The following is a 24,825-nucleotide window of genomic DNA, read 5'->3' as shown; positions in this document are numbered from 1 at the left end:
GATTGTTCAGTGAGTTGCACGAGCCGTTCAAAGTCGAGAACCGAGAAGAAAAGAGGGAGGGTCACGACTCAGCCGCGACGCGCGACCACCTCGCCCAGCAACACGCCCACAAGCTCCCGTCCCACATAAATCCCCACCTCGTACTCGCCCGCGTCCGTCGACATCGGCGTCCCCGTTATCTCCACTGCCCCGCGGTGCTTGCCAAAGTCCAGGTCCGCATGCATGAACCTTGGCAGCGGCTGCCCTGAGGTCAGCTTGGCGTCGAGCTGGAGGCCCTTCACCGGCTTGACTTGCACAGGCACCTTCGTCTTGAAGCGCTGTCCTGCGCTCCACAGCAGCCGCTGCCCTCGAGGCACGCCACCATCGGCGTGGCCTTCGTGCGACGACTCGAGCGACGAGAACGAGGATCGCACGTTGGTGGACACGGTGAGCATAGAGTGCGCCGTACCGATGGTGCGCTGGTCCGCACCAAGTCCCTCGACGTATTGCAGCGCTCTCGACATGTCATCTCCGCTCGGGCTCTTCGTCACATCCGAAGGCTTGGGGTGCAGCTCAGCCGTATAGCTGGTAACACGATTACCCTTGCCGTCAGCTCGCTTCGCTACCGGGTCCATAGGCGGCACAGGAACGCGCGAAGCCTTGAAGGGCACCAGGCGTGGACGAGTAGAGGTGGCGACGTCGGAGACGAACGACAGGCCGCTGACGCTCTTGCCGCTGCGCACGCTCATGGCCCGCGAAGCCTTCTGGACCACCGCTTCTTCAGCATGAATCAATACCGAGTCGCGAGATCCAGCGGATTCAAGGGAGAGCTGGCGCGCAAGAGGAGAACCGCGTCGCTCGAAGTGCACCTGCGCGGGCGACCTTGGAGGTAGCATGTCCGCACGACGATGGGGAATCGAGCGGTCGCCCGTAGATGTAGACGCCGATGTAACAAAGGTACCGGGTACACTGGGCATCATGCTGTCGTCGAAGGGGTTGACTGACTGAGTCGGGGTACTCGAGTTCGAGTACGGCGACTCCCCGTCGTTGCTGGAGGTGACCGATATGGGCTTGCCAATGACGGGACGCTGAGGCCGGCCACCCAAACGAACACTGCGGTACTTGTCGCTGACCTGGCGTACTGTCTGCTTGACGCGCGACATGAACTCGCGCTTGCTCATGACGGCGCTACTGACAGGGCTAGCGAAAGAGAAGGCTGCAGAACGACTGTTGGTTGGCGCCCTTACGAGTCCATCATAACCTAGAAATACGCATGAGCGTTGGAACACGGAGAACAGGAAATGGAACACACTCTTTCCCCTGCCCCCGTAAGGGTTCATCATGGTGTTCATGGTGTTCGGCAGGCCTTCAGTCCAGCCGTACCCGACTTCAGGAGAGTCCTCAGGCTTGTCGCCCATTCCGTAATAACGCTTTTCGGCGTCCGTGAAGTACTTCACCCCCTCCTCATGCGGGAGCGCGGGATCCGGAACGCGAGCGTAGCGTCGGAACCAGGCGAGTATTCCACCGAGCAGGATGAAGCCGCCGACGATGGCTGCGGCGATCTCAAGGCCGAGCATGAGTCGCTTGTGCGCCGCCGCCGATAGCTTGTTGGGACCGGAATCGTATCCTTCCTTCCGATGACCAGCGGAGACCGAGACAGGGAGCGTGGTATGCGACGTAGAGTGGGTAAGTCGCGAGTAGGCTGTGAAGGTCACCGAGAAGTGATCATCCTTGAAAGACGAAGGTATCGAGGCCGAGAAGTCTCCCGTCTGGGCGTCAAACTGCGAGAATCCAGCAACTTCATCCGGTTCCAGCGCGGCAGTAAGGTTCACGCTGTCGGTTCCCGTAGTGTTGGAGAAGTACTGCGCGAGACTGAAAGTGAACTGGCCATCATCAGGGGCGGCGACAGGAGGGATGTTCGACGTAGAGAAGTACGAAGGGACAACGGCCAAGGAGACTTCGGTGTTGATCGTCTGGCCGAAATCCGTGGAAAGGGTGACCGGCAGTTTCGTCGATGTAGTCAGCGAGTCCGGTGGCGTTCCAGAAAGCGTCCGACTCGAGTGGTCGTACTTGAGCCAGCTGACGTGGGACGTGTCGACGACGAGGTCAGTGATAACTTTGGGATGTATGGCCTCGCCGTCTACGAGAATGCCGGTGAAGTCGACCGGAGAGTTCATCGCCAGAGTAAAGTCTGTCGAAGCCGTGACGTTGATGGTAGGCATAGTCAGCCCATCGGTTGAGAGCTCGTGATCCGCAACGATGAGATCGAAGGGAAGACTAGTTGCGCTGTAACCTTGCTGATCCGTAGCGTGGAGAGCAATGTTGACAGTCCCAGGATGCCTGTGAGGTGCGACACCGTTGAAGGTGATCTGTTCGCTGTTGAACTCGAGCCAGCGTGGGAGCGGGGTGCCATCAGCTTGCCGTGCGTCGTAGAAGAGGGCATGTTCGGCCTGGAAGGTGTTCCACTCAAAGCCGATGCTGAAGGACCAGCCCAGAGGGACGCGCAGAGCGGGGTTGGATGTCGCCAAGGCGGAGTTGTTTGCGACGAGGAATACGGAGGATAGGGACGGGCTGTGTTCGTGGAACTGGTCTGTGATCGGGATATGAAGCGCTGGAGCCGGATAGGATGTCACGCAGATGGTGAACTCGGAGTCCGTAGAGGAGGAATCGTCTCGCGCAGTGACGGTCACTCTTGCGTTCCCTTCGTCGTTCTGAGAGGGCGAGCCGCTGAAGGTACGCGTCGAAGGGTCGAAGGCGAGCCAGTCAGGGAGGCCGTCCGCAGTGTACTTGATGATGCCGTCGTTGTCCTCGAAGGTCGACGAGGAGAAGGACCAGGAGTATTGCTGGTTTATCCGCGCGATAGTAGGCAACTGGTCGTCGAGCGAATACACGACTTCGAGAGCGGAGACGGTGAGCGCCGAGCCCAGAACGAGTGAAAGAAGGGCGAGCATAGTGATGGAGAATGGCGGGTGCCGCGTCGTCGAGGAGAACAGCTCGGGACGCCCAGCGAGCGCGATTCCAGATGACGGGCGGGAGCAAGCAGCAATGGCCAAACAAGCACTAACATCGCGTTCTTGACATGACGCACCGCACAGCCGCAGCTCCTGGAGCTCAGATTTAATCCGCAACTACGCCCTTGATTACTCGGATGTGTCTACTAAACAAGACAGTCTACAACCATAGCCGCGGAATGTGGATAGTGAGAGTGAGATGTAGCTACTAAAAGAACAGAAATGTACGTATCCATCACATAAACATGAGTATGAGAACAACAACAGGCAGACATTACAGAAAGCGAGCAGAGCATAAGATGAGGAATATAGAAGACGACCGAGAACACCGCTCATGCGAAGGCACCCAGACCCGCAGCCTGCACCTTGTCAGGGATCTCGGCGTTGAGGGCCTTGATGAGCTGCAGCATATCAGAGCGCACATCTTCCGTGAGGTGCTCGCCAGTGCGCTCCGGGTCCAGCACATATGCGAAGACCTGGAGGAGGTGGTCGAGGTACGGCTGCAGCGCAGCGCTGTTCGTGCGGAAGAGGTGGAAGAGCGCGCGGTAGACGGGCGCGTTCTCCTGGAAGTCGTTCTTGAGGGGCAGCGACTGGATCCAGACGGGCAGGACCTGGTCGAGGGGCACGGCAGCGGTGTTGCGAGAGATCATGCGACCGACGGCACCAGCGGCGTTATCGCGCGCATGCAGCCGCGGCGCAGGAGCGTCCGACGGAGAGTCAAAGAGAGGGCGGAGGGCGGCAAGGATGGGCACGACCTGGGCAGAGAGGTCCATCTGGGAGTGCTGCACCAACAAGCCAGTCGCAAACGCCGCGTTGCCCTGGACCTCCGGCTCACTGTCGTGCAGGGCCCGGTGGAAGAGGTCCATGAGAGGCTCTGTGAAAGGCGTGATAGAGCCCTCCATGCCGCCAATGATCTCAGACAGGCAGCCGATCGCAGACGAGCGCTCGGTCAACGACCGCGTCTTCTTCTACAAAGGTTGTGAGCAGTATATTGTAAAGCATAGATGAGTTACGCACGTAGTACTTCGAGATGAGAGGGAAGAACGTCTGGAAGGCAGCCTGGAACTTCTCGCCGAGAGCGATAGCCATGGAGGAGGCGAGATCGCAGGCGGAGCCGATGAGGACACCCTCGAGCTCAGCAGAGTCCTCGGGCGCCTCCTCAGACTCATCCTGGTCCGGATCGGTCTGGCAGTACGCCTTCTGCTCGAGGATGACAATGGCTATCTTGCAGAGCTGCTCTTCATCTGGGAGAGTGTGAACCACCGCGCAAGGACGGGACCAAAAGATAACGTACAGCCCTCGATGAAGAACTCGCCCATCTTGTTGATGGTCTCGGCGAGCGCGACGCAAAGGCCAGATGCAACAGATCTGGGTTAGGAGAGTCAGTACGATGGTCACAGTGAACGACGTTCGTGGGGTGTCAGTTGGTATACATGTTGTTCTCCCGGCGCTTTGCGCATCGAAGTGAGCTGAGTAATGTATCATCATGCAAGGCATACCCGACTATGGGTATCCCAAACAAGACGAGAAGGAAGCCAACACTCACTTGTTATCCTCGCTCTCGAACATCTCGATCAGCTGCGGCATAATGTGCTTGACGAGGTCCTTCGTGTGCTGCGCTGCAGAGCTCTCGGGGCTCTCCTGGCTGATATCGAAGAACGTGCGGACAATCTCCAGCAGGCTGTCGACAGCGCTTTTGCGCACACCCTCGTAGTAGTGGTTGCAGAGCTCCGTGAGCTCCATGGTGCACTGCTCGACATAGGGCAGGAAGTGACCGCGAGTCGCGGCAAAGAGCGTGCCGATGGAGTCGGCGGCGATTTCCTTCTCGATCGCGACGGCGCTGTTGGTCTCGAGAAGCTTCTCGAGGTCCTTAATGTCCGTCTCCTCCTCGCCACCCATGCCGTCAGACACGGAAATGGCAGTCGAAGGAGAGGTACCCGCGTTGAAAGCGTTGGCAGCATCGGCGACAGAAACTATGTTGGGTCAGATAGGACTACCAGTATGAATGAGGATGAACATACCGGTACCCTCCTCGACGTCAAGCGCCGACTCGTCCTGCGACAAGCTCTCGAGAAGCATCTTGACCGTGCCCTCAAGGTACTGCGCGAACTCCTCGCCGAAGACACGCGCCATGACGCCGAAGAACAGGAAGCTGCATTCCCTCAAGCTGTTGCTACCAAATGCGTCAGAACTGCACCCACAAGCCGAAGCGGACAACATACCGGCCTCCGGCGGCGCCGTTCAGCATCTGCGCGCCCTCCACCGCACGCTGCATCATCTCCGGGAACCACGGGCGGAACTTCTCCTTGCCTACGGCCTCCGCGATCGTACCGATCGCGTCCATCGCGATACCGCGCAGCTCGAGGTCGCCGGCGTCGATCGTGTCGACGCTGTGCGCACCGAGGGCGACGGCCTGGCTGCCGAGGCTGGCGAATTGGCGCAGCTGACCCATGGTGCCATCGAAGTAGGGCAGGAAGCGCTCCTTCGCGGCGTGGGCGGCGCTGCCGATGGCACCGGTAACGACAGACTTGACGCGGCCCGGGACATTCGGGGCGGTAAGAAGGCCGGCGAGACGCTCCATGATGAGCGGGAGGTACTGATCGATGACGCTCGTCAAGATCTCGAGGAGGGAGTCGAGCGCAGTGCATGCCGCAGCCTGGGTCTCCGGGTCATTGATGAGGTTCATCATGGCCTACAAAGGTCGATTAGCATTGTAGCAGAACCTTTGCATCCGCGAGTACTCACCGGGACGAGTACAGCATGCTTCTCGATGCAGTTGTCCTCGAGCCACTGGCAAAGGCAGCTGACGGCGATGCAGGCAGCCTTGCGAACCTTCGGGTTTTCATCCCGAAGACCGAGCTCGACAGCAGGCCAGATCTCCTCCATGTGGTTGCTGTTGATCATTAGACCTACGTTAGAGGATCTCCTAATGATCGACTCACTTGGAACTCATGTAGTCACTGCAGCCCTCAACGGCAACACCGAGGGCCATGAGAGCACCCTTGCGGTACGCCGGGTCGGGCGAGCTCAAGTACTTGGCCATCTGCTCGCGCAGGGCAGGGTAGACTTGAGAAGGAGGAAGGTTCGTAGATAGTGAGTCGATGATGCGGAGAGCAGACTACGAAACATCAGCGGCATGTCAAATAGGAGGGATCTCTGGCTGCTCACCCTCGATGGCGACTCCTCATCGGAGTCCTCAGGCTCGTCTTCAGTCGTGATAATCATGAGACCCTCCATGATGGCCGGCCCAAGGCCGTAGCTTTGTATCTTCGACTTTTTGCTGAAGATATGATCAGCACTTGTGGGGAAAAGAGTCTGGTGATTACGTACTACTGGATGCACCAGTTGAGCGCGTTCAACGCCAAGGCACGGACCTCAGGTTCGTATTTGCGGTCAGCACCGCACGTGAGGAGGAATTTAACGAGGTCGGGTATGATGGGGGTGAGGAGGGGCACTTCCTGCGGCCAGTGTTAGTGTCGCCACAAGCCCCGTATCGCGCCGAGCTCACCAGAATAAGAAGTGTCTCCAGGGTATCGAAAAGCTGACGCGCGACCGAATCGTCGCCACTCTCAACGGCCTGGCCGATGACCTGCAACATCTTGGGGAGGAGGGTTTGGAAGTGGGCCTATTGGACTGTGAGCGGGGAATGAAGTGCAGGGGTCGCGCACGCACCATCTCCTCCTTCTCATCGACGTCGAGGTACTGCGCGAGGACACCCAGTATCCTGCGCGAGGTCAGCACGAAGCAGAGGCGCATGAAGACCATCCACGAACCTGACGGCCAGGACGCGCACTTCGGCGTTCTCGGGGTCGACCAACATCTGGTCGAGGAGACCGTAGAGCTGAGCGATCAAGTCGCCCTTGATAGCGTACACATCGACGGAGTCCAGGACGGAGTAGAGGAGGAAGGCACCTGTGATCCGGCTCAGTATGATGTCGAATATTGAAAGGGCGAGTCCAACGCACCGGTCTCGCGCAAATGGGCAGGCGAGGTCGGCGCGCACGAGTTCATTACGAAGGGGAATAGCTGGCCGTACTGGGCGACCTCGATGCTGGCAATGCCTGCCGTAGCACGAGCGGCCTGGTGCCGGACGGGCTTGCTGTGGTACCGTTAGCGGGTCGCCACAATCAGTCCGATGATCTACGCACTTGGTCTCCGTGCCGACGATTTCCAACATCTTCTGCTTGATCTCATCGCGCTGGGCGGACGGGACGAGCAGCCACATGGCGCCATCGTTGTTGATGATACGCTTCCTCAACTCGACAGCCGCAAGTTGGCGCACCTGTAAGTACGACGATCAGCTCCTGCTCTGATCGACGCATACGGAAAGGAAGGCGATGATGTGGAGATAGCCTTGATGTAAACCTGGGAACGTTGGAAGACCGTATATCCATATACTACTCACCGCCTGATCAGTCGAACTTGCGAGGATCTGGGCAAGGGCGGGGATGCACGCCTCATTTTTGAAGTACTGGGTGTTCAGCTGGGCAGTGGCGGCTTTGATGAGGCTGGTGTCGGGGTTCTGCTGCCCAGTAGCTTGTAGAAGAAGCTGGTGGAGGCCATGCGCGAAATTTTGCTGGACGCGACAATCAGCCACCGTCCGTCTAATACGATCGGGACCCGCGATCATGGAGACGCGGGTCGATGTGTGGTGGGATATGGAAGTGGTGTACAACGAGGAGACACTCACATCCATTGCGACTCCCGGCGGCCTTGGGGGAGGAGGAAAGGGTGAGGGTGAGATGGAAGAGATGGATGCGCGAGATAATTTGTGATCGACCCAAAAATTGGTGCACGTGATCTTGATGGACGACCACGTGTGATGAAGTTGAACTTCTGCGTCCTCGACATCACCTCCAGTTTCTTCAAGATAAGTGCACTTACCCGCGGATTATACCATTTATAAAGGAAGCGCAAATCGACTGATCGAAACGATCATCCCCATCGGCGTTCCAGATACATGTTTTTCTCGGCAAGTCGCTGTGATCGCTTCTCCAGTGCCGCGGCACGAGGGGAACGCCTGGGGACGCCGCATTCCCGCCAGCCTCATGGACCCTTTCGCTGCGCTCAACGCCGGGTCACGCCCTCGACCAGGTAGTACATAATTTCTACTCAAGCGCGTTCATCTGCTTCGGGGGGCTCTTCTATTTGTCTGCTTTTGAGGCCACCTTCATCTTGCCCGCCAGGGACTGAACGCACAGAGGTGCCTGGCATTCAGCGAAGAAGCTCTTCGCCGAGTTTGCGCTCATGCTGCCGGCCTTCATGCTCTCAAACATGCCAACCATCGAAGCGTCGCACCGGGCGCACGCGCCGCTTCCATTCCAACACAGGACAATAGTTGTGAGTTGTCCGAATATGGTAGGCTTGTTGCGCTTGTCCAACATTTCACCAGTTAGGCGCCGGCGCCTTCAGGCCGCCATGTGCTGTGGTGCTGGTGCGTATAAAAGCAAGACATACTAGCCTTTGCCCACATAGATCCCACATCGACCTGTACGCCACTGCTACTATGTGGAGCCACCGTCTAACACCACAACACGCCCCCAGTTCCCCCGCTGTTCCTGAGAGCGCCACCCAGTAAGTGACGCTCGTCTTTGAGCGCCTAAGCCGTTGCTGAATAGCTTGCGTGTCTGCAGATCACGATCAGCAAACTCGTGTCCTAGCATCGCCCCGACCTGCCCCACCCCCAAGCGCGCATTGAAGAAATGCGGGCGCCTTTTCATTAAGGCCTGGAAGGTCTTGACGAGCAGCAGGTTTCCCCGCACCTCTGGCCGTTTCTCCTTCGTTCCGCCAGGTTTCGAGATTGTTTCGCCCGCGCCCACAATGAGCCACGCCCTACCACCCACAGCTTCCCCACCGCCCTCGACAGCTCCCTCGCCGCCTCCTTATGACTTCGAAGCCGCACCTGTACAGGCCCCAGTTCAGCGTCCCGGCTACCAACGCCTCACCTCTCATTCATCGACGTCCATCGCCACGACCTCTACGTCCGTTATGCCCCGTCTTCGCATCCCCCGCCGCACCGCCAGCGGCAAGACGCGCCATCCCCACGTTGTCGGCGGCGCCGAGCGGTCGCCGCCGTCGCGAGCTGCACGCGCGCACCCCATAAACCGACCCCGCCCCCTCGCTTCGCAGACTAGGCTGGCGGGAGCGCACTCTAGACGTGAAGCTTACGTCTACGTGCCCGGCCCACACGTCACGCGTCTGCCGTCGAGGCGGCGGCCGCGCAGCGTTAGCGGTCGCGTCGTCGTGTCCCGCCCAGGTGAGCTGCAGCCCCTCGACCGACGCGCGTCCACGAACTCGTCCATCCACCAACGCCGCCGCACGCGCTCGGACGCGAAGCGCATTGCCGCCGACTGGCGCGCGGGCTCGTATGTTCTCGTCGAAATCGTAAACTGATGATATGCCACGAATCCGCCTTTTATGACTCCCGCGCCTGCTGCGCAGGTGCGAAGGACCCTCCTTTGTATTACCTACTTCGCCGTCAGACCTGACTCCGCTCGCTCATATGTAGACGTACTGCACATGCTATGTTCATCAATAATGTACCACATACCACGTATACTTGGCTATTTTATGGGGTTGTTACTTGGGCACGCGAGTCGGGAGGGAGAACGGCGCGTATGCGGGTGATCGCGTCCTCGAGCAGGATCGGAGGTAGGTAAACGTCCAGCCGTGGTTCTCGCAGAAGGAGAGGGCCGCTGAGCATTGGTTTCACTGCGGTTAATGTTGCGAGAATTACGTCGACGCTCGTAGAACGAAAGTCAATCCGCACTGAGCGGAGGAAGTGTGCGCCCCGAAGGTGGCTTATGATAGTCTGCACGACATGAGCGAAACATGCACCCATGAAGCCAGCTGCACGTACAGGGTAGCGGAGAGTCTGATCTTGCGGATCGCTAACGAGGTCGGTGGTATTCTCAATCCGGATCCACAGATGTTCCAGCTGGGTACATCGCGCAAGCAAAGCTGAAAGACACATCTCGTCAGCCTAGTCCTTCGTTCGATATCTCGACGCTTACAAGCCATTTCATCCGCCTCCGCGATAGGAAACCCACGCAAGGACCTCAACCTTGGCCAGCTATCCCGAACCAAGACGAGGAACGAGCTATCCATGCGGCGCGAGTGCGCGGCGTCGCTCTGGGTATTACATACGAAGTGTTCGACATTGGGGCAGCTCTTGAGCAGCGCACCAGCTGAGAGGGGAACCACAGGCAGCACCATTGTCTTCACCGTCGGCAATCTCAACTTGTCGAAGACATTGAGAAGATTATAGCAGTCGTATGCGAGGTGTACGATGTGCAGCGTCTTCAAATTTGGCAGTAAACTCAGCACGTGAGCAAACAGAGGTAGTCCATCCGTAGCAAAGTCCGTGAGAGCAACTGTGACAGTTCTGTATATTGTCAGCCAGTGGGGAAGGGGAAAAACATAAGACACGTACTCTACGTATGGAGCGATGTTGGGTGCCCGGAAGATGGCGAAGCACTGACGATCCAGCTCCTTGCTGACTGCTCGTCGCCATTCTCTCCGGCGTACCCGCCAGCTTTTGGTAGAGATGCTTGTGGTCGATGCGAAGGCCTGAATATCCCTCCAAAGTATTGGCAACGTATTCTCCCGCATAGCACGACAGGTTTGTGACAGCGCAACCAGTACATCTCTTCGGTCAAGATGTGTCCTTGGAGACGGGTATGTGTAGAGCTCTTCTGCGGGAGTAGTCGGTAATACCTTCGCGAAGTAGTCGGTGATCTCGAATAGCAATTCGATGGGAAGGGAGGGTAGACCAGTCGCATTCGAGTTCGCAAGATCTATAGCTGTATCCTTTAGAGTGAGATTCCGGGTGCCCCGGAGAGCGGCTCGAGGCGCTCTGGCCCGGGACTTGTTTCCGGTCTGCGCCATGACCATGATGATGGTGGGATGCAAAAGGGATTCGCTGTCAAAAAGCGTGACGTCACTTGCGTGGTCAAAGCGCATTATATCAACCACGTGTGGTGCCTACGGCAGAAGATCTGCCATTTGATTCCGACCAGCATCCCGCGGAAGATATTCCATTTCGGTCTACTCCCTGGAGAGATATCGTAGCATTCAGCATCGTGTAGATTAAAGTAGCGCAATACTGCCCTCCTTTATTGACCTCCCCAGAAACCCCAGTCCATCCTTTACTCCCCACTCGTATCTCCTCGCTTGCAGTTCACGCCCTGCCCATATATCTGATAAATTCCAGATTACCCCGGATAACGCCCTGGTCGCCCCACGCCACCATCTTATCCGCCCCATCGGGTCAGGCGCCGGCGTCTATCAGGTTACTGTCGGCCAACAGCTCAGCCTCACTCGGTCCCTTCGCGCACTCTGGTGCGACCTTTCGTCTCTTTCCATCCTCACGCAGCGTCCAAACAAGCGCTCGTCGGCCTCCCCTTGATGACCGTCGGCCGTCCTCAGGGCGCCCATCGGTGTCTATAGGCGCCCACGCCTATTCCTGCCTATTCTGTCTGCAAGGATGTCCGCGAACCGCCGTGCCTGCGCTGCGTTGTGCCTTCCCGCTCTTGTTTTTGCCAAGTGAGCTGGTTCGTGCTCTTCAACGTTCAACGCTAGTTTACCGGCGCTCCTCCCTGGACCGATGTCGTGCTAGTCCCGTCATCTTGTTCTCGGCTTTCTTGAGGGCGGTGCAAGGGCGTCAGTCACCTGGACGTCGTCCAGCCCAACGTCTCCCCGACCGACCACGGCGTCGGACTTCCGACGTTCATCTGCGTCATACCGGCATGCTCGAGTCGTAGCATCATCATTCAATCGCAGTCAGCTGGTACGTAGTATAGATAAAGTACTTGGTCTACTTTTGCGTAAGTAATAGGATAGAAAAAGCTAGCTCGCACTCGGCCTAGAAGAAAGCAAAAAGGAAGCAGGCCTTGCAAGCAATATAAGATAGTACAACATCAGTCGATAATAGGTTTAATCCGGATCCCCAGGAAAGTAACCAGCAAGAGGGAAGCCCGGTGAGTCGTACTAGATGTAATCGTGCGCAAGCGCAGCGGTGCTGTATGAGTGTATGTACTATAGTGTACAATTGAGTAGATATGTCCATGGGGGACCGTGCTGGTGACACGACAAAGAAAGCCATGTCCGTGAGGTAGGGTCCGAGATGGATTTGATCGAGGGAAAAGAAGAGGAGGAACAATAGATAGGTACGTCAGGATTCGGAAGTAAGGCATGAATGGGGCCCCATGAGATGGATGAGTGGCAAGTCCATATGTGAAATGGGCAAGTCCGTATGAGGAGGGGGCCATAATGGGACGTAATAGTACATGGTGAGGATGAGGACGAGGGGAGAGATGAGTAGGCAGACAAGGGAAGGAAAGAGGAAGCCAAGGAAAGACGGTGCCGAGAACAGCAGTAAGACCATCGGGAGGGAGCGCACGACGTACAAAGAAACGAACACAGCACAGGAAAGCAAGCGAGGACCGTGACAAGAAGGGGCTGGCAGGGGATGGTTTTGACAGGGTCGCGACTGTCAGGCGACGCTGCGAGAGGCGGACGTGCCGACGCGACCGAGCGCGCAATGGCACGGGCTCCATCCGGGGGGCGACTAGTAGACTGTGCGGCGCGGGATATAGGGCGCATTAGCCGCGGAGTATATGCATAGACCGGTCCTCCAAGATAGCGTCCTGCAGGCCCCTCCGAGAGAAGATGGTGTTGTGACGGCCACGCAGGTGCGGGCGAGGAGAATATATGCGCGTGCCCCTCACCACACCTCCACAAAGCTCCTCCCCATCGCCACCCGCGGAGCCGGCCGCAGGTCGATGAACGACTTCAGCTTCCTTGAGCCCTTTTCCACCTTGTCCGCCGACGAGGACTTCTCATGATGAGACCGCCCACGTTTGGACTTCTTCGGCCGCGGAGTGGTAGGGGATTCGACCGAGGCAGATAATGGCGATCTGGACAGCGGGGACTTCGTCGACACGGACAGGGGCGACTTGCCCGAGCCATGGAAGGGGGACTTGCTCGAGCCCGCGAACGGCGCCTTGCTCCCGCCCGAGATCGACAGCGCCTTCTTGCGCCCGGAGAACCCAAGCGAGGGCGGTCGCAAGAAGGACGGCGTCGACTTGTTCGGCCGGTGCGTAGGCGCTGAGTGCGCAGGCGAGGGCGGCACGTCCATGTACGTATACGAGGGCGAGAGGTGATTCGACGACCGTGCGAGCACGAGCCCCGAGTCTGATGCGGAAGCGCGCTGGTCGAAGTAGGGCGAGGTGACGACGACAAAGCCGTCGAGCTCGTCCGACTCCGATGTCATGCTGTCCAGCGACGCGCGGTCGTCCTCGCGCGCGGGGAGGACGATGGACGCGGGAAGAACAGTAGACTCGCGCAAGGGCGGGACGGTCGACTCGCACCGCGCGAAGACGTGCGGCGTGGGGATCGGCAGGTCGTCGGTGCTTGTGCGATCCGTATCGTCGCACAGGGCATCGAACCCGAGCGTGTGATCCACGTCGAAGTCGAAATCTAGCGCGCAGGAGGTACCCCGCCGGCGTCTCGTGTCCGCGTCTGGCGAGGCCGTCCGCGACGAAGTGGAGGACACGCGCCACGAAGAGACGAGGTGCGAGGTCGATGACGTGGACGTACGCCAGAAGGATGCGTCCTCGTCTTCGTCGTCGCTCATGCTGATCCAGTTGACGCCCTGCGCTACGCGCTCCCGCTCCCGTTGCGCCTTCGCAATAGCGCGCGCCTTGAATTTTGCGAAGCGGAGGGTGTCGTTGGAGCGCATTCGGCGGAGGCCTTCTAGGGCTGCTAGCGCGTCGTCGCGCTTCGTCGTGCGGTAGTGGGTGGATACGGTGCGTCCGGTGGAACTAGTGTTGCGAGTGGAGGTGGATTCGCGCTTGTCCGCGGCTCTAGACTGGGAGACCTCGGACGCCGATATTGGCATGATGTCATCGTCTTCGCCGGGGACGAGGTGCAGGATGTCCTCGGGAATGGTTGAATGCGAGGCGACGAGGGTGAGAGTCGGTACGGGAGGGGACATTGGTTTAGACGACGTTAGCGTCGGTGAAGCGGGTAGGGGCGCGGTTGGTGGGTTCTTAGGCGGTCGCGTTCGGTCGATATTAGCATTATTACTTCTACGATGGACCGGTGTTGTCCGGTATGTGGCATGGGGGGACGCGCTAGAACAAAGGTTAATGTGGCGCACGGCTAGGAAGGAGTGGCACGCACAACCATGGCAGGAGGCCAGATGAGCGCTTGGTAGCCTTGCTGTAGCGGTCTGCGAGTTCGGGCGGGGGCGCTGCGAGATCGAGGCTGAGGAAGTCGCTGGACGCGACGGAGTGCCTGGGGTAGAGCGAGCGCTCGTCGTCGATGAAGGTGTCGAGGAAGGACGAGGGCGCGACGGACTCTGGGAGGCTGCTGTGGCGCGAGTGCAGGCCGGAGATGAAGAACGGCGAGTAGGGCGAGACAATCGACATCGCGCGCGTCGTGCAGTCAGTCGCTCGCGCGGGGGACTTGAACCTGCAACAGCAAGTCGAGTCGTGAGATAAATAGCCGACCTTCGCGCCACGCGGACCGATCGCCCGGGCGGTTTGATCGACGCCTGGGCTGGCAACGGCTCGGATCAGCTCGCCCAAAGCAGCGGAAGGCGAGCCGGCTCGTGCTTCTCGCGCCGCTCTCCCCACGCTCCTTGACGGTTGCAGCCACCAGGCGCGGCCCTCCCCAACCGTCTCTCCCTCGGCGCTCCTCGACCTCCTCGTTGTCGTTGCCATGCCCGCTAGCCTCACACACCACACCACGTCGTCGCCGACATCTCCCATGAGCATCCTCGCAAGCGAATTGTTACACAAACACGTTCCACGCAACGGAAGCTAAACGAGGGACTTGCACCATCCGACGACGCTTGCATGGTCCGACACGAATTTTCTGTTGCCCGACATCAGAAGTCCCACTGAATTCCGCGTACCGAGCTGGCAGGCGCGCCTGTAAATTCGAATTTCGCGTCTGGCGCGCTACTTACGCGCGTCTACTGCGGCCACCACAGAACAATGGGCTCGTCGACACGCGTCGGCAGGCGCTGGTCGAACTCCGCAGTCGACTCTTAATTATCACTGCGATCAGGGCCGTCATGACGCCTTGGCCTTCTTGGGGAAGAACCTGGGGCGCCGCGGCCCCTTCACCCAACCAGACATCGCATCTTTCCATCTACCGAAGCCGGATAGCAGGACGAATTGGGGGACGAACGTTGACGCTGCACGTACGCGAACCTCCATGCACCTGCATGCTGATCTCCTTCCGCGCCACACTCGGGGGATTGCCCTCTTGTTTGTCCTTCCTGGTCAGGACCTCTGCCGCTCCTCATCGCGAAGCAGGATACCAATAGCTACTAGGACGCGAGCACGCCTTTTCCAGTGTGAGCACATCCTTATAGACGCGAGTGCACGCGAGCAGGCTTTCAAACTCGGACTTCGCCGAAAGCTTTATGGACACGGTCGCAACAGAAGCACTGAAGATTTGCGGCTTGTGGCTGATACTCGTGTTGCGCCTCTCGTCAGTCGTTGCTGCGCGCTCTGTCAGGATACTCCTTCGCTCTGCCAAGATATTCCTCTATTCTGCCGAAATATTCCTCCGCTCTGCCGTTGTCAACGTCGTTGTGGCTAAGTACGCCGCGGACTTGGGTGACTCACTCACGCTAGGAGTCGCGCACGCTAAGAGCCGCGCCCGTGATGCGCAACGCCCGGCATCCTGCCTACGCGTGCCCTTGCTCTGCGCAACGCCCGGAGTCCTTCCTCTGCGCATCTCGCGACACCCGCGATACATCACCTCGAGGCTATCTTGTGCCTTTTCGACATACAGAGTGATACAGCCGACGTTGTATTCACTGCGACGTACGAGGATCACTCTTCGACATGGGAGTCCGACGGCTCTCCTTCAACTGGCTGAATACCTTCATTCGACACGATCACTGAATTCGGATTGTCGCGCTGAGTTTCCGGCGAGCCACACGAGCCCGCCGACCCCCGCGCAAAAGTAGAAATCACCTGTGCGTCTCTCACGACGCGCGCGCACCTTTGGCCGCACGGCGCGCGTCTCTTGACCTCGATGGCTTGCGCCTTTTGACATCGACGGCGTGTTTGACCCTCTGCATGTCAAACATTGACGTTGCTAGCCCACCTCAATGCAGCGGCTCTACGCTCTAGCATGTCTACTTGCCTGTCCGCTAGCGCGGGTCCATTGAAGTGGGTCTCGCTTGTACGGCCCGAGGCATTCAGTGAACTAAGTCAGTACGCAAGTTCAGGGTTTGTCTATTGCCACGATTGACGCGCTTCATAGTTGCCATGGAGCTATTGACCGTACAGCCGCCATTGATATGGTATACGCTATTCTCTGTGAACTAGTGAACTCGCCTTGAATTAACGCCAATCCCTACGCAGTCAATGACAGTCTGCAGTTAGTTTCACCGAGCATTGAAAGCACCATTGAATGAATGCTCAGCGCTCAGCAACCATTCACCGGTAGACCTCCGATTTGCGTGCGCTGAGAATAATCCCTCGCTTTGGCAGGTAGCATCTGCTCGTCCGCCGACTTAGCGGTTCGCGCCCAACACTTTCGCAGCCCCTCCTGCGCCACACAGCAGCTCATCGGCGGTGGTAAGCCTGGAGTACGAAAGACTGTCAGAAGTGAGGATGATTTACGTTGTCGGAAGACTTCGTCCATTTACCGGGGCGACTTCGTTCAATGAATTCACCTACGCGAGCCTTCGCAACCCCCTTCTTCGTACGCACCCTCCTATCCTTTTCAGACACACCCTTATTCCCCCCCTTCTCCCGCGCGCCTCGCAACGGGGCGGTGAAGAACGTTGACGAGAATTGCAGGTGGACGCGCCTCCTGCGGTGAGGGAAGCAACCTCGCCACACAATGGAAGGAGGGCGATTCAGACCTCTGAACAGTCTGCTGGGAAGAGAAGGTCAGCCAACATGTGTACTTTGGCAGATCGACGTACGCAGAATGTGTGGCGACCTGGGTCGAGAGCTCAATAGGCCGCTGGTGGGAGTCGAACCGCCTGCGAAGGACCTCAGGTACAAAGCAAGCGAACCATGCCGTAACCATCGATAGTCAAGAGGTCGCCCACAACCTGGATGTCCTGAGCGCTGCCACATCTTTGAGCGTACTCGGGCTCTGACTGCGTCCGTGATATATGCGAACCTCATTGAGGAGAAGGCGAGCTCGACTGCTATCATCGATCACTATCCACTGTATCCAGCCTGCACATTCAGGTTCGCGGCGGAGGTCCATCCATTCATACTGCACTTCCCATTGCCTCGGTGCGCATATCGCGGCGCGCTTGATTGAGGCCCATCAGCTACTTATCGTCAGCGGTCAATTGAACCGTGGGAAAAGGGTCACGGGATGCAAGTTGAACTTGCGGCATCACGTGGCCAAGCGGAAGCAAATAGAAACTTACCCGAAAAGGCAGGTTTTGGTATTCCGTTCATGTTTGTTCCTGCTTGCCACTGACTGCCATCGTACTGAATCCGAGTTAAGGACATTTTTTGTGTCCAGGAGTACTCTGCTACTCAGTCGACAATACGCCGTCCCCTTCGACGTGGAGCAACTACCAACGAGTAGATACCAATCAGGGTCAGCAGGTCAGATATCCGACCTTCGGGTACTTGAATGTTGGACTACTGTCACAATACTGCTGTAGTTAAGTGAGCAATTTCAGGCTTAAGAGGTGGTGTGGAAGCATGAGCGAGCGGCTTTCTCGCTACACTGAATTTGAAGAGAAGCATCGGCATGTCAGCCCTCTTCTTTGTCTTGCTACTGGCCATATCCTTCCATGTGACGGACGGGACGATCCTGGTGAGCGCGCCTGAGATGAAGTCAGACCTGCAACTAAGATACCCATGGCCCGCGGAACAGGACAGACACGAGATTGACCACGGCAATGATCATTCGCACCTCTTGCACTGGCTCGAGACGACGGACGCAGAGCTTTCATTCATCGGCGACTCCATATCTGGCCTCAAAGCGCCCGCAGATATCCTTCCTCGCGTGGCTCAGGCTACCGGCTTCGTGACCTACTGCAATGTTCGCACCACCGACAACAAATGCGGCGGAACCTGCACGGTCTACGCAGGCGGGCCTGCTTGTGTTTCTGCACCTCATACGGCATGCTACCACGTATCTTCGAATTTTCAGAACACCGTCTCTGCATGCGGTGGACCAGGGTACGTGCGACGTTGCGGTCCGAGTTTCCACTGCCCGTGGGCTGACAATCGTCGATAGATGTACGGGAGGCTGCTCTGGGTACTCGCAATGCGCCACACGACTGAGCGATGGGTTCTGCTACGCTCCGGGGACACAATCAATTCTCGTTACAGTTCAGTGACACGGTTACAGACACGTAGTACACTTGTTAAACGTCGACATACATGGAGCATGAGCATAACAAGGAAAAGGGAAAGCAAAGACGAAGAGGAAAATCGATAAACGACGACATTGAAACCCCCTCAGATCGAAGAAAACATATCCATGTGCGGCATCTGCGTCGACGGCATGTCGAATCGCATCCCCTGCAAGATGTCGAACGCGTTCATCTGCAACAGCGAGTTGTCCAACCGCGCGTCATCCATCTCCACGCCGTACCCGAGGTCCATGTTCTGCCCGTTAAAGACTGCAGAGATGTCCTCCGGCGTGTACTGCGGGATCGACGCCGGGAAGAACTGCGACAAATCCGCGCCGGCGTTGCGACTCTGAGGCTGTGCGGGATTGTTGAACGCGCGCGACTGCAGCTGCTGCACGTAAGGATCCATGTTCAGGAAGTTCATGTCGTCGCGGACGGCGGACTCGGGGATGCCGAAGGTGGGCGGCTGCGGTGGAGAGCTAGTGCTATTCGACCTGTTGTGCTGCTGCGCGGGCGAGGGCGCGCGCGGCACGGGCGACGAGGAACGGCTCTCCTTCAGACGCTCCTGGCCGCGCTTGAGCACGATGAGCACAGCCACGGCGCGGCGGGCGAGGTCGCACTGCGCGTCGCCTGGGATTGCCTTCGCGAGCTGCCCGAGAACGTAGCCGGCGTGGTCGATGTACTGATAGCACTCGGGGATCATGGGGTCGTCGGGTGGGAGTTGGAACAGCGAGCCCATGAGCGTGACAGCGCCGTCGAAGAGGAAGAAGGCGTCGAGGAAGCCCGAGATCTTCCCTGGAAGAAGACGCTCGGGGCGATCTCCATAACCGGGTACGATATTACCCTGGGCGGAAAGCTCGAGGCGAATGAGGTCCTTGGACAGGCGGACACACATGTCCTTGATGAGGCGAGATGCGGATGAGGAGAGGTCGGCAATGATACTGTTGGATGGGGGTGGACGCGACTGCTCAGCGCCAGGGAAGGTGAGGTACTGCCGATGCAAAGCCATGCGGCACGAGCGGTACCAGGTGATCAGGGTAAAGCGCTGCCGCGCGACGGTCTGTTCATTGGCGGCTGCAGAAACGTCCGGGTCGTTTGACGGCGAGTATCGAACGGGCTTCTTGTCCTTGAAGATGAAGGACTCGGAAAGGCCTTGCTCCCATTCCACGAAGAGTCTGTCAATCTCCAAGACCTTCGAGTAATCCAGAGATTGGATTGTGAGGCACTGAAGCAATCGTGAGTGACTGTCATCATGGCTACGAGTGAACTACCTACGCTTCGGGCGGCATAAGACATTATGCGACTAAGTTTGCCGAAGTCGTTGATGTAGGCGTCGAAGGTGGATGGTGGGGATTTCGGGTCAATGGTAGGCGGCATTACGTCGGAGTGATCGTCTTGAACCATGGCCGGCCGTCCCAGGATGTAAGAGTAGATCCTGCGAAAGATGATGAACAACTTATCTGCGGCAGTTCAGACCCAAACTCACCTGTCGCAAAGCACCAACGACCACCATCCTCGCCTGCGCCACCGCTTCTCGTCTTCCTTCATAATTCTCCAGGTGTCCCAGTCAGGATCACGATTCAGGCCAATCGCGTATGCGTTCCTCATAGAGGCGCCAACGATCTTCCACCCCTCGCTGACCAAACCTCTGTCCGCGAGGTACGCTGCTAGGATCGGAGCAGCGATACAGCTGAGAACCGTCCCGTCTGCTGTCGGCGCGATGGAGTTGGAGTGTGTTTCGCCGAAAGCGGGAGCAAGGAGGCTGTCCTCCCCTAGTCGACGAGCGCTGATGGACAAGCGGAAGAATTCGGTATTGCGCTGCGTATCATCGCGCTCGTCGTCAGGTGCCATAGAGAGCATGGCGAAGAGCAAGGAGAGGAAGTGAGGATTGACATCCGCCTCACCACCCGTCGCATCCATCATGCGCCAGAGCTCGTCGTAGTTCTCCATGAAGTTGATCTCCGGGATGCCGAAGCGCCAGTTGCAGTGGCTGAAGTAGGAGTGCAGAAGAGCATCGCACGTGGGCTTGGGGGGTAGACGCGAAGTGAGCCGGCGATTGTCGCTGTTCAAATTGGTATTGAACATGAAAGTTGGGTCGGCGGTCGAAGTGAGGTCGACAGGACCAGGGCTGCGCGCGGTGGCGACCTTCGCTGACTCGGCGACTTTGACACGAGGGAACATAGAGCCAAGCTGAAGAAGGGGGTTAGGATTGACCGAAGATACCGAGGAACGAGCTACGTACCCTGTACAGCGCACAGACTACAGAGCCCATGCCCATGTACTCCCCTTGTCCAGAAGACATCGACATGTGTGTCAGCGCGATCGCCACCTCGTGCACCTCACTCGAATGCTGGTTACTATCCGCAGATTTCTGTAGCAATCGGTCCTCGTAGGCGGGACGCACATACGGCTTCGCGGGTCCCGGCTCAGAACCCTCGGTCGACCCAGGCGGCGATCCGTATGTGTCGGACGGCGTCCTAGTGCTGGCACTCGGAGGATCATTCTTGTTAACTTTCTGCAGTGCCTCTTCAAGCAGTAGTACACGGTTGCGGAGCTGCTCGATCGTCGACTTGATCTCGGGTTCCCTCTCGTACGGCGCTGCGGGAGCAGGGCGCTGGGTTGTTGCTGTAGACTTGATGAAGGGCTCCCAGTGGCAGAGATGGGGAACACCGCGGGAAACGCAGAGCGAACACGGCGACTGAGACCAGCACCGGTGAGTAGATGCTTCCCGATTCGAAGCCTGCAAAGCTCACCTGTCTATCGCATTTCTTAAGGCCCAGAAAACTCTCGGTCAGCGGCAGGAGATAGGGGATTCAGCGCTGGATCACACACCTGCCTGCGATGGACACATTCAGAGCAGCTTGATCGACAGTTTGTAAGCCTATCCACTTCATAGTGCGGGAGCCCTCACCTCACGCGCTGCCTCCGGCGTGTCCGCTTTTGCTTCTCGGTAAGGCCTGTCTGCTGAGCTTCCATGACTCGAGCGTGGCGATGGTGGGGGGAGGCACGCCGTAATAGACTCCCCTATTTCCCCACCAGCGGGGTCGCGGGGTACTTATGTCCTATCCCCTGTCTCCGAGTGGCTGTGCCACCAGCTTCACCGCTGCGATTTCCAGCATTTTTGAAGGCCACAGTGCGCACTAAAAGGATCATCTGATACTCACAGCATAGCATAAGCTTCTTGCAACCGACTTTGTCTCTCGAAAGAGCGTGCATCGCCGTAGATAGTCTGCAGACTGGTCCGGGTATCGACATGGTCGAAACTCGAACATTACCGGAAGAAGCCGAGTTCAACCAAGATACCGGAATATGCCGACGTGGACCTACAAACTGCGCAACCTTTCCTGGTTCAGTTTCAGGTAATTTATACGGGTGCTTTTCGCAGTGTTTCTACAGTACATTCTACAGCTTCTATATATTCATTGCAATCGCATCCTACTTGTCCTTCTGTACCTCTTCGACCTTGCTCGACCGATCCGGTAGCGTCGCCGCCACATCATCAATCTTCTTGAACTGCCAAGGGAAGCGCGATGGATAGAGGAAGGGGCGAAGGTCGAAGCCTGTGGAGTCCGGTCAGCAAAAACCCGTTTTCAATGGCACGGCTTGAATAACACTCACGATTATCGTCCGGACTGTATGACTCGGCGTGGTACGCGGGCGTGATGGTCGTCATCTTGTGCCTATTCCGCGCATACTCGAAGAAGAACAGCTTGACCTTCGCAGCGATCTATGATTCATCGAATTAGCCCCCAACCCCTGCATCTCCGCCTCAGACACTCACCTGCCCCGGCGACAGCCTATCCCCCCACTCGTGCAGCAGCTTCGTGAACATGGCGTACGGCCCACACTTCTCGACCTTGCGCAACCTGCCAAAGACGGAAAGCTCCTCGTAGGTCATGCCCATGTCCGCCTCGTCCGACTGCACGTAGGTCTCCGTTATGGGCTCAAGCTCGGCGGTGGGAACGGCGGTGAGGAAGCTGCGCGAAGGAAGGTCAGTGAAAGGGTGGGAGAGTGGGAAGAGAAATCGTACCTCTCCAGAATCGGCAAATCGAATTTCTCCTGTGCGAAAGCGATGAACTTCTTCAGGTCCGTCTTGCTGACACCGCCAATGGGGTTGATGTCGGCTGTGAAACAGTGTCAATAGTTTGACCCATGCTCAGGGTGAGGTCCCAACCTGACGAGCAGTCGTACTTTGTGAGGTATCCTCGCAAGCTACAGATAGCTCGTCAGCTAGTTAGAAGCCGAGCGGGGTAAGCGAATGTACGCTTCATCAACGTTGGCACTACCAAGCACCAGCAGCCCACCCTGTCGGCCGCGAACCCAAGGCAACAGCTGTGCAAACAGATACGCCAACACCATTCTCAAGCGGGCCTACATCCTCTCGTTAGCCATCCTTTGCCCTCCACTCAGCAACCGACCCCACCCACCTGAATATTCTGCAGGGCCAGATTCTCCGCCTCCGACCCCCCATGCGCCCGAAACTGCGGCTTCCTCCCCGTCACAAACCCAAATAACGTCCGCACCGCAGTGACCAGTGTGTCCATATTCAGATCCAGATGATAACTCCCGAGCGCCTCGCCTAAGTGCTTCGCCCGCTCGCGCGTCTCCTGGCTCGAGTTCTCGGTGCCCATGTAGCAGGTGTGGAAGACGCGGTTGGCGAACTCGTGCGGGGAGGTAGGGATGTAGGTGGAGGACTCGGGCTCGCCGGAGATGCGCCGGGCGTCGGCGATGACTTGGGGGTCTGTGATGGGGTGAGGTGAGCGAGTGGAAGTAGTGTGGGAAAGGGAAGGGGGAGGTGACGTACCGCCTTCCTTGGCTTTCTCGACGACGAGTCTGCACATAGAGTAGACGATGACCGCGGTGGCACAGCTGTCGATGCCGCCACTGAGAGGGAGGAAGAAGCCCTGCGCGCGCGAACGGCGCAAGTAGTCCCATAGCCAACATGCCGGACCCAACCTACGAAGGTCAGCTGCTGTTGAGACCACGACCAAGCGACGTACGCAATCTCCTCCTCAGGCTTATGATACCTGATCGGAATTTTCGTCGACTGCAAGATACTCAAATCATCTCCACTCAATGCAAAGTTGACCTCGATCCGCTGATACCGCTCCGCGCCGGACGCCTGCATCCCCCAGCTCATCTTCCCATGCCGGTGCGCGCGCACGTCCTCGACATCGATCGTGGCGCTCACGACCTGCACGTCGTCGAGCGAGAACTGCGTGCCCTGGGCGACGATCTCGCCGTTCACGGCGATGAGCGGGCAGCCGTCGTAGTAGAGGCGGTCGCCGTCGCAGCCTTGTTGGTTTGCGTAGAGGTATATGCCGCCGGTCTGGTGATATTTGTGAGTGGGAGGCGAGGGGAGGGTGAACGGAAGGGGCTAGGTATACCTTGAGCGTGGCCTCCTTGATGAGCTCGACGCGGCGGTAGAGCTTGCGAAGTTCGTGATGGCTGCCGCTTGAGTTGGTGAAGATCTCGACACCGTCAAGACCCATGAGAATGTGAGGGCTCGCCGGGGTAAAGAGTTCCTCGCATAGCTCGACACCGATGCAGGTGTCCAGCGTGCTAATGACGGCGTCGCCGAAGGGCACTTTGATCTGGTCATCGTCGGCTTCGTTCAACGAATGAGATATATGAAAATATCCTCACCTGTCCAGTAACATCCTGGATAATACGAGGCAGGTAGTGGTCGTCCGTCTGGCGGTGCTTCTGCCAGGGCGTAAAGTACCGCAGCTCGCGATAGTTACCGTCGTTTGCGAGCCACATCTTGGGACGAATGAGGAGGATCTTCTTGTCGTAGCAGACGATGCGGCAGTTATAGGTGACAGACTTGTGCGTCACCGGCCTTCGGAGGAGTCATGAGAGAGGGTAAATGTGGCAGCGACAAGCCACGTACATGCCGATGTCGCACACGATCCCAACCGTAGCGTCGGAGGAGAGGATCTTCTGAAGCGCTTCCCAAGAGTGGAGTTCAGTGTCGCCTGGAAATGATGAATATGTGCGGTCTGGGTATGCGGGGCAAACCGACCCTCGAGGAAGTGATCGTAGCATCCGTATCCTCTGTACACCGTCTCAGCTTTCTAGAATGCCTGCAGAGCACGACTACGCACGGAATCTCAAGCTCGGGCCCAACGCGCATAGTCGCACCGCGCTCCTTCGCGATCCGGATACTAGTCAAGATGCGCTCGAGGTTGCCCTGATATTCTGTCAGCACGACAGGCGCGGGCTTCAGGGACCGCGCACCTCGAAGTCTAGCGCCCATTGATTGAGGGAGCTGCAGCTCAGGTCAATATCCATTTCTGTCATAGGCCCTATCCTTCCTCCCACCATCTACAGTCAACGATCAGCTCCTTCCTGTCAGCGTGAACAGACTACGCACGTCGCTAAAGTGATCAAATGCCCCATTGTTAGTGCCTACGTCCTCACTCGAGAGAGAGAGAGGGAGGGCTTCAAGAAACGAGGGCGAGCGTTGGAGGT

The 24,825-nt window shown here is 57.9% G+C and overlaps 12 protein-coding genes across 12 annotated transcripts; 3 read left to right on the top strand and 9 right to left on the bottom strand.

Moving 5' to 3' along the window:
• Positions 1 to 68: 68 nt before the first annotated feature.
• Positions 69 to 3,010, bottom strand: SCHCODRAFT_02535716 (uncharacterized protein; the record flags this gene model as incomplete). Its single annotated transcript, XM_003032648.2, has 2 exons — positions 1,292 to 3,010; positions 69 to 1,240 (listed from the first exon to the last, which is right to left on the bottom strand). The coding sequence occupies exons 1-2, from the start codon at positions 2,928 to 2,930 to the stop codon at positions 69 to 71; spliced, it is 2,811 nt and encodes a 936-aa protein (XP_003032694.1). The 5' UTR covers positions 2,931 to 3,010.
• A 90-nt stretch (positions 3,011 to 3,100) lies between these two features.
• On the bottom strand, positions 3,101 to 7,837 carry SCHCODRAFT_02618584 (ARM repeat-containing protein). Its single transcript, XM_050344886.1, has 17 exons — positions 7,681 to 7,837; positions 7,396 to 7,566; positions 7,139 to 7,272; positions 6,956 to 7,089; positions 6,764 to 6,902; positions 6,663 to 6,714; positions 6,499 to 6,615; positions 6,321 to 6,448; positions 6,159 to 6,270; positions 5,933 to 6,108; positions 5,736 to 5,883; positions 5,213 to 5,682; positions 5,012 to 5,163; positions 4,537 to 4,963; positions 4,285 to 4,358; positions 4,008 to 4,234; positions 3,101 to 3,958 (listed from the first exon to the last, which is right to left on the bottom strand). The coding sequence occupies exons 1-17, from the start codon at positions 7,684 to 7,686 to the stop codon at positions 3,323 to 3,325; spliced, it is 3,303 nt and encodes a 1,100-aa protein (XP_050201079.1). The 5' UTR covers positions 7,687 to 7,837; the 3' UTR covers positions 3,101 to 3,322.
• Positions 7,838 to 8,099: 262 nt separating this feature from the next.
• Positions 8,100 to 8,564, bottom strand: SCHCODRAFT_02618583 (uncharacterized protein). Its single transcript, XM_050344885.1, has 2 exons — positions 8,535 to 8,564; positions 8,100 to 8,480 (listed from the first exon to the last, which is right to left on the bottom strand). The coding sequence occupies exon 2, from the start codon at positions 8,372 to 8,374 to the stop codon at positions 8,135 to 8,137; it is 240 nt and encodes a 79-aa protein (XP_050201078.1). The 5' UTR covers positions 8,375 to 8,480; positions 8,535 to 8,564; the 3' UTR covers positions 8,100 to 8,134.
• On the top strand, positions 8,411 to 9,580 carry SCHCODRAFT_02618580 (uncharacterized protein; the record flags this gene model as incomplete). The annotated part of the gene is made up of 1 exon (XM_050344884.1): positions 8,411 to 9,580. A coding segment is annotated over exon 1 (568 nt), but the record flags the coding sequence as incomplete, so codon positions are not given.
• SCHCODRAFT_01169598 (uncharacterized protein) lies at positions 9,559 to 10,952 on the bottom strand (the record flags this gene model as incomplete). The annotated part of the gene is made up of 4 exons (XM_003032646.2): positions 9,559 to 9,801; positions 9,850 to 9,950; positions 10,004 to 10,374; positions 10,423 to 10,952. 4 exons carry the CDS (start codon positions 10,950 to 10,952, stop codon positions 9,559 to 9,561), a joined length of 1,245 nt encoding a protein of 414 aa, XP_003032692.1.
• An 895-nt stretch (positions 10,953 to 11,847) lies between these two features.
• Positions 11,848 to 12,630, bottom strand: SCHCODRAFT_01282369 (uncharacterized protein). Its single transcript, XM_050341374.1, has one exon. The coding sequence runs from the start codon at positions 12,545 to 12,547 to the stop codon at positions 11,909 to 11,911; it is 639 nt and encodes a 212-aa protein (XP_050201076.1). The 5' UTR covers positions 12,548 to 12,630; the 3' UTR covers positions 11,848 to 11,908.
• Positions 12,631 to 12,714: 84 nt separating this feature from the next.
• On the bottom strand, positions 12,715 to 14,422 carry SCHCODRAFT_02699053 (uncharacterized protein; the record flags this gene model as incomplete). Its single annotated transcript, XM_050346927.1, has 2 exons — positions 12,715 to 14,125; positions 14,175 to 14,422. 2 exons carry the CDS (start codon positions 14,420 to 14,422, stop codon positions 12,715 to 12,717), a joined length of 1,659 nt encoding a protein of 552 aa, XP_050201075.1.
• Positions 14,423 to 15,287: 865 nt separating this feature from the next.
• SCHCODRAFT_02223451 (uncharacterized protein) lies at positions 15,288 to 16,250 on the top strand. Its single transcript, XM_050342108.1, has one exon. It carries the CDS (start codon positions 15,427 to 15,429, stop codon positions 15,976 to 15,978), a length of 552 nt encoding a protein of 183 aa, XP_050201074.1. The 5' UTR covers positions 15,288 to 15,426; the 3' UTR covers positions 15,979 to 16,250.
• Positions 16,251 to 16,442: 192 nt separating this feature from the next.
• Positions 16,443 to 17,054, bottom strand: SCHCODRAFT_02496117 (uncharacterized protein; the record flags this gene model as incomplete). Its single annotated transcript, XM_003032644.2, has 3 exons — positions 16,443 to 16,600; positions 16,666 to 16,895; positions 16,948 to 17,054. 3 exons carry the CDS (start codon positions 17,052 to 17,054, stop codon positions 16,443 to 16,445), a joined length of 495 nt encoding a protein of 164 aa, XP_003032690.1.
• Positions 17,055 to 17,741: 687 nt separating this feature from the next.
• Positions 17,742 to 18,818, top strand: SCHCODRAFT_01121410 (uncharacterized protein; the record flags this gene model as incomplete). The annotated part of the gene is made up of 3 exons (XM_003033238.3): positions 17,742 to 17,807; positions 17,868 to 18,175; positions 18,234 to 18,818. 3 exons carry the CDS (start codon positions 17,742 to 17,744, stop codon positions 18,334 to 18,336), a joined length of 477 nt encoding a protein of 158 aa, XP_003033284.1. The 3' UTR covers positions 18,337 to 18,818.
• SCHCODRAFT_02618564 (uncharacterized protein) lies at positions 18,245 to 21,594 on the bottom strand. Its single transcript, XM_050344883.1, has 7 exons — positions 21,263 to 21,594; positions 21,184 to 21,211; positions 21,105 to 21,119; positions 20,594 to 21,049; positions 19,838 to 20,541; positions 19,627 to 19,786; positions 18,245 to 19,576 (listed from the first exon to the last, which is right to left on the bottom strand). The coding sequence occupies exons 1-7, from the start codon at positions 21,325 to 21,327 to the stop codon at positions 18,458 to 18,460; spliced, it is 2,547 nt and encodes an 848-aa protein (XP_050201073.1). The 5' UTR covers positions 21,328 to 21,594; the 3' UTR covers positions 18,245 to 18,457.
• A 91-nt stretch (positions 21,595 to 21,685) lies between these two features.
• SCHCODRAFT_02618561 (glutamine-dependent NAD(+) synthetase with GAT domain-containing protein) lies at positions 21,686 to 24,769 on the bottom strand. Its single transcript, XM_050344882.1, has 16 exons — positions 24,728 to 24,769; positions 24,592 to 24,622; positions 24,459 to 24,544; positions 24,377 to 24,408; positions 24,245 to 24,329; positions 23,998 to 24,193; positions 23,739 to 23,945; positions 23,352 to 23,680; positions 23,156 to 23,307; positions 22,779 to 23,092; positions 22,616 to 22,722; positions 22,526 to 22,563; positions 22,382 to 22,475; positions 22,133 to 22,328; positions 21,970 to 22,078; positions 21,686 to 21,911 (listed from the first exon to the last, which is right to left on the bottom strand). The coding sequence occupies exons 1-16, from the start codon at positions 24,751 to 24,753 to the stop codon at positions 21,787 to 21,789; spliced, it is 2,127 nt and encodes a 708-aa protein (XP_050201072.1). The 5' UTR covers positions 24,754 to 24,769; the 3' UTR covers positions 21,686 to 21,786.
• Between the last annotated feature and the right edge of the window lie 56 nt (positions 24,770 to 24,825).

This window comes from Schizophyllum commune (assembly GCF_000143185.2).
Source record: "Schizophyllum commune H4-8 unplaced genomic scaffold SCHCOscaffold_4, whole genome shotgun sequence".
Taxonomy (NCBI): Eukaryota; Fungi; Basidiomycota; class Agaricomycetes; order Agaricales; family Schizophyllaceae; genus Schizophyllum; species Schizophyllum commune.
The sequence above is the reverse complement of the archived record's forward strand: the minus strand, read 5'-3'. Positions and strand labels throughout refer to the sequence as shown.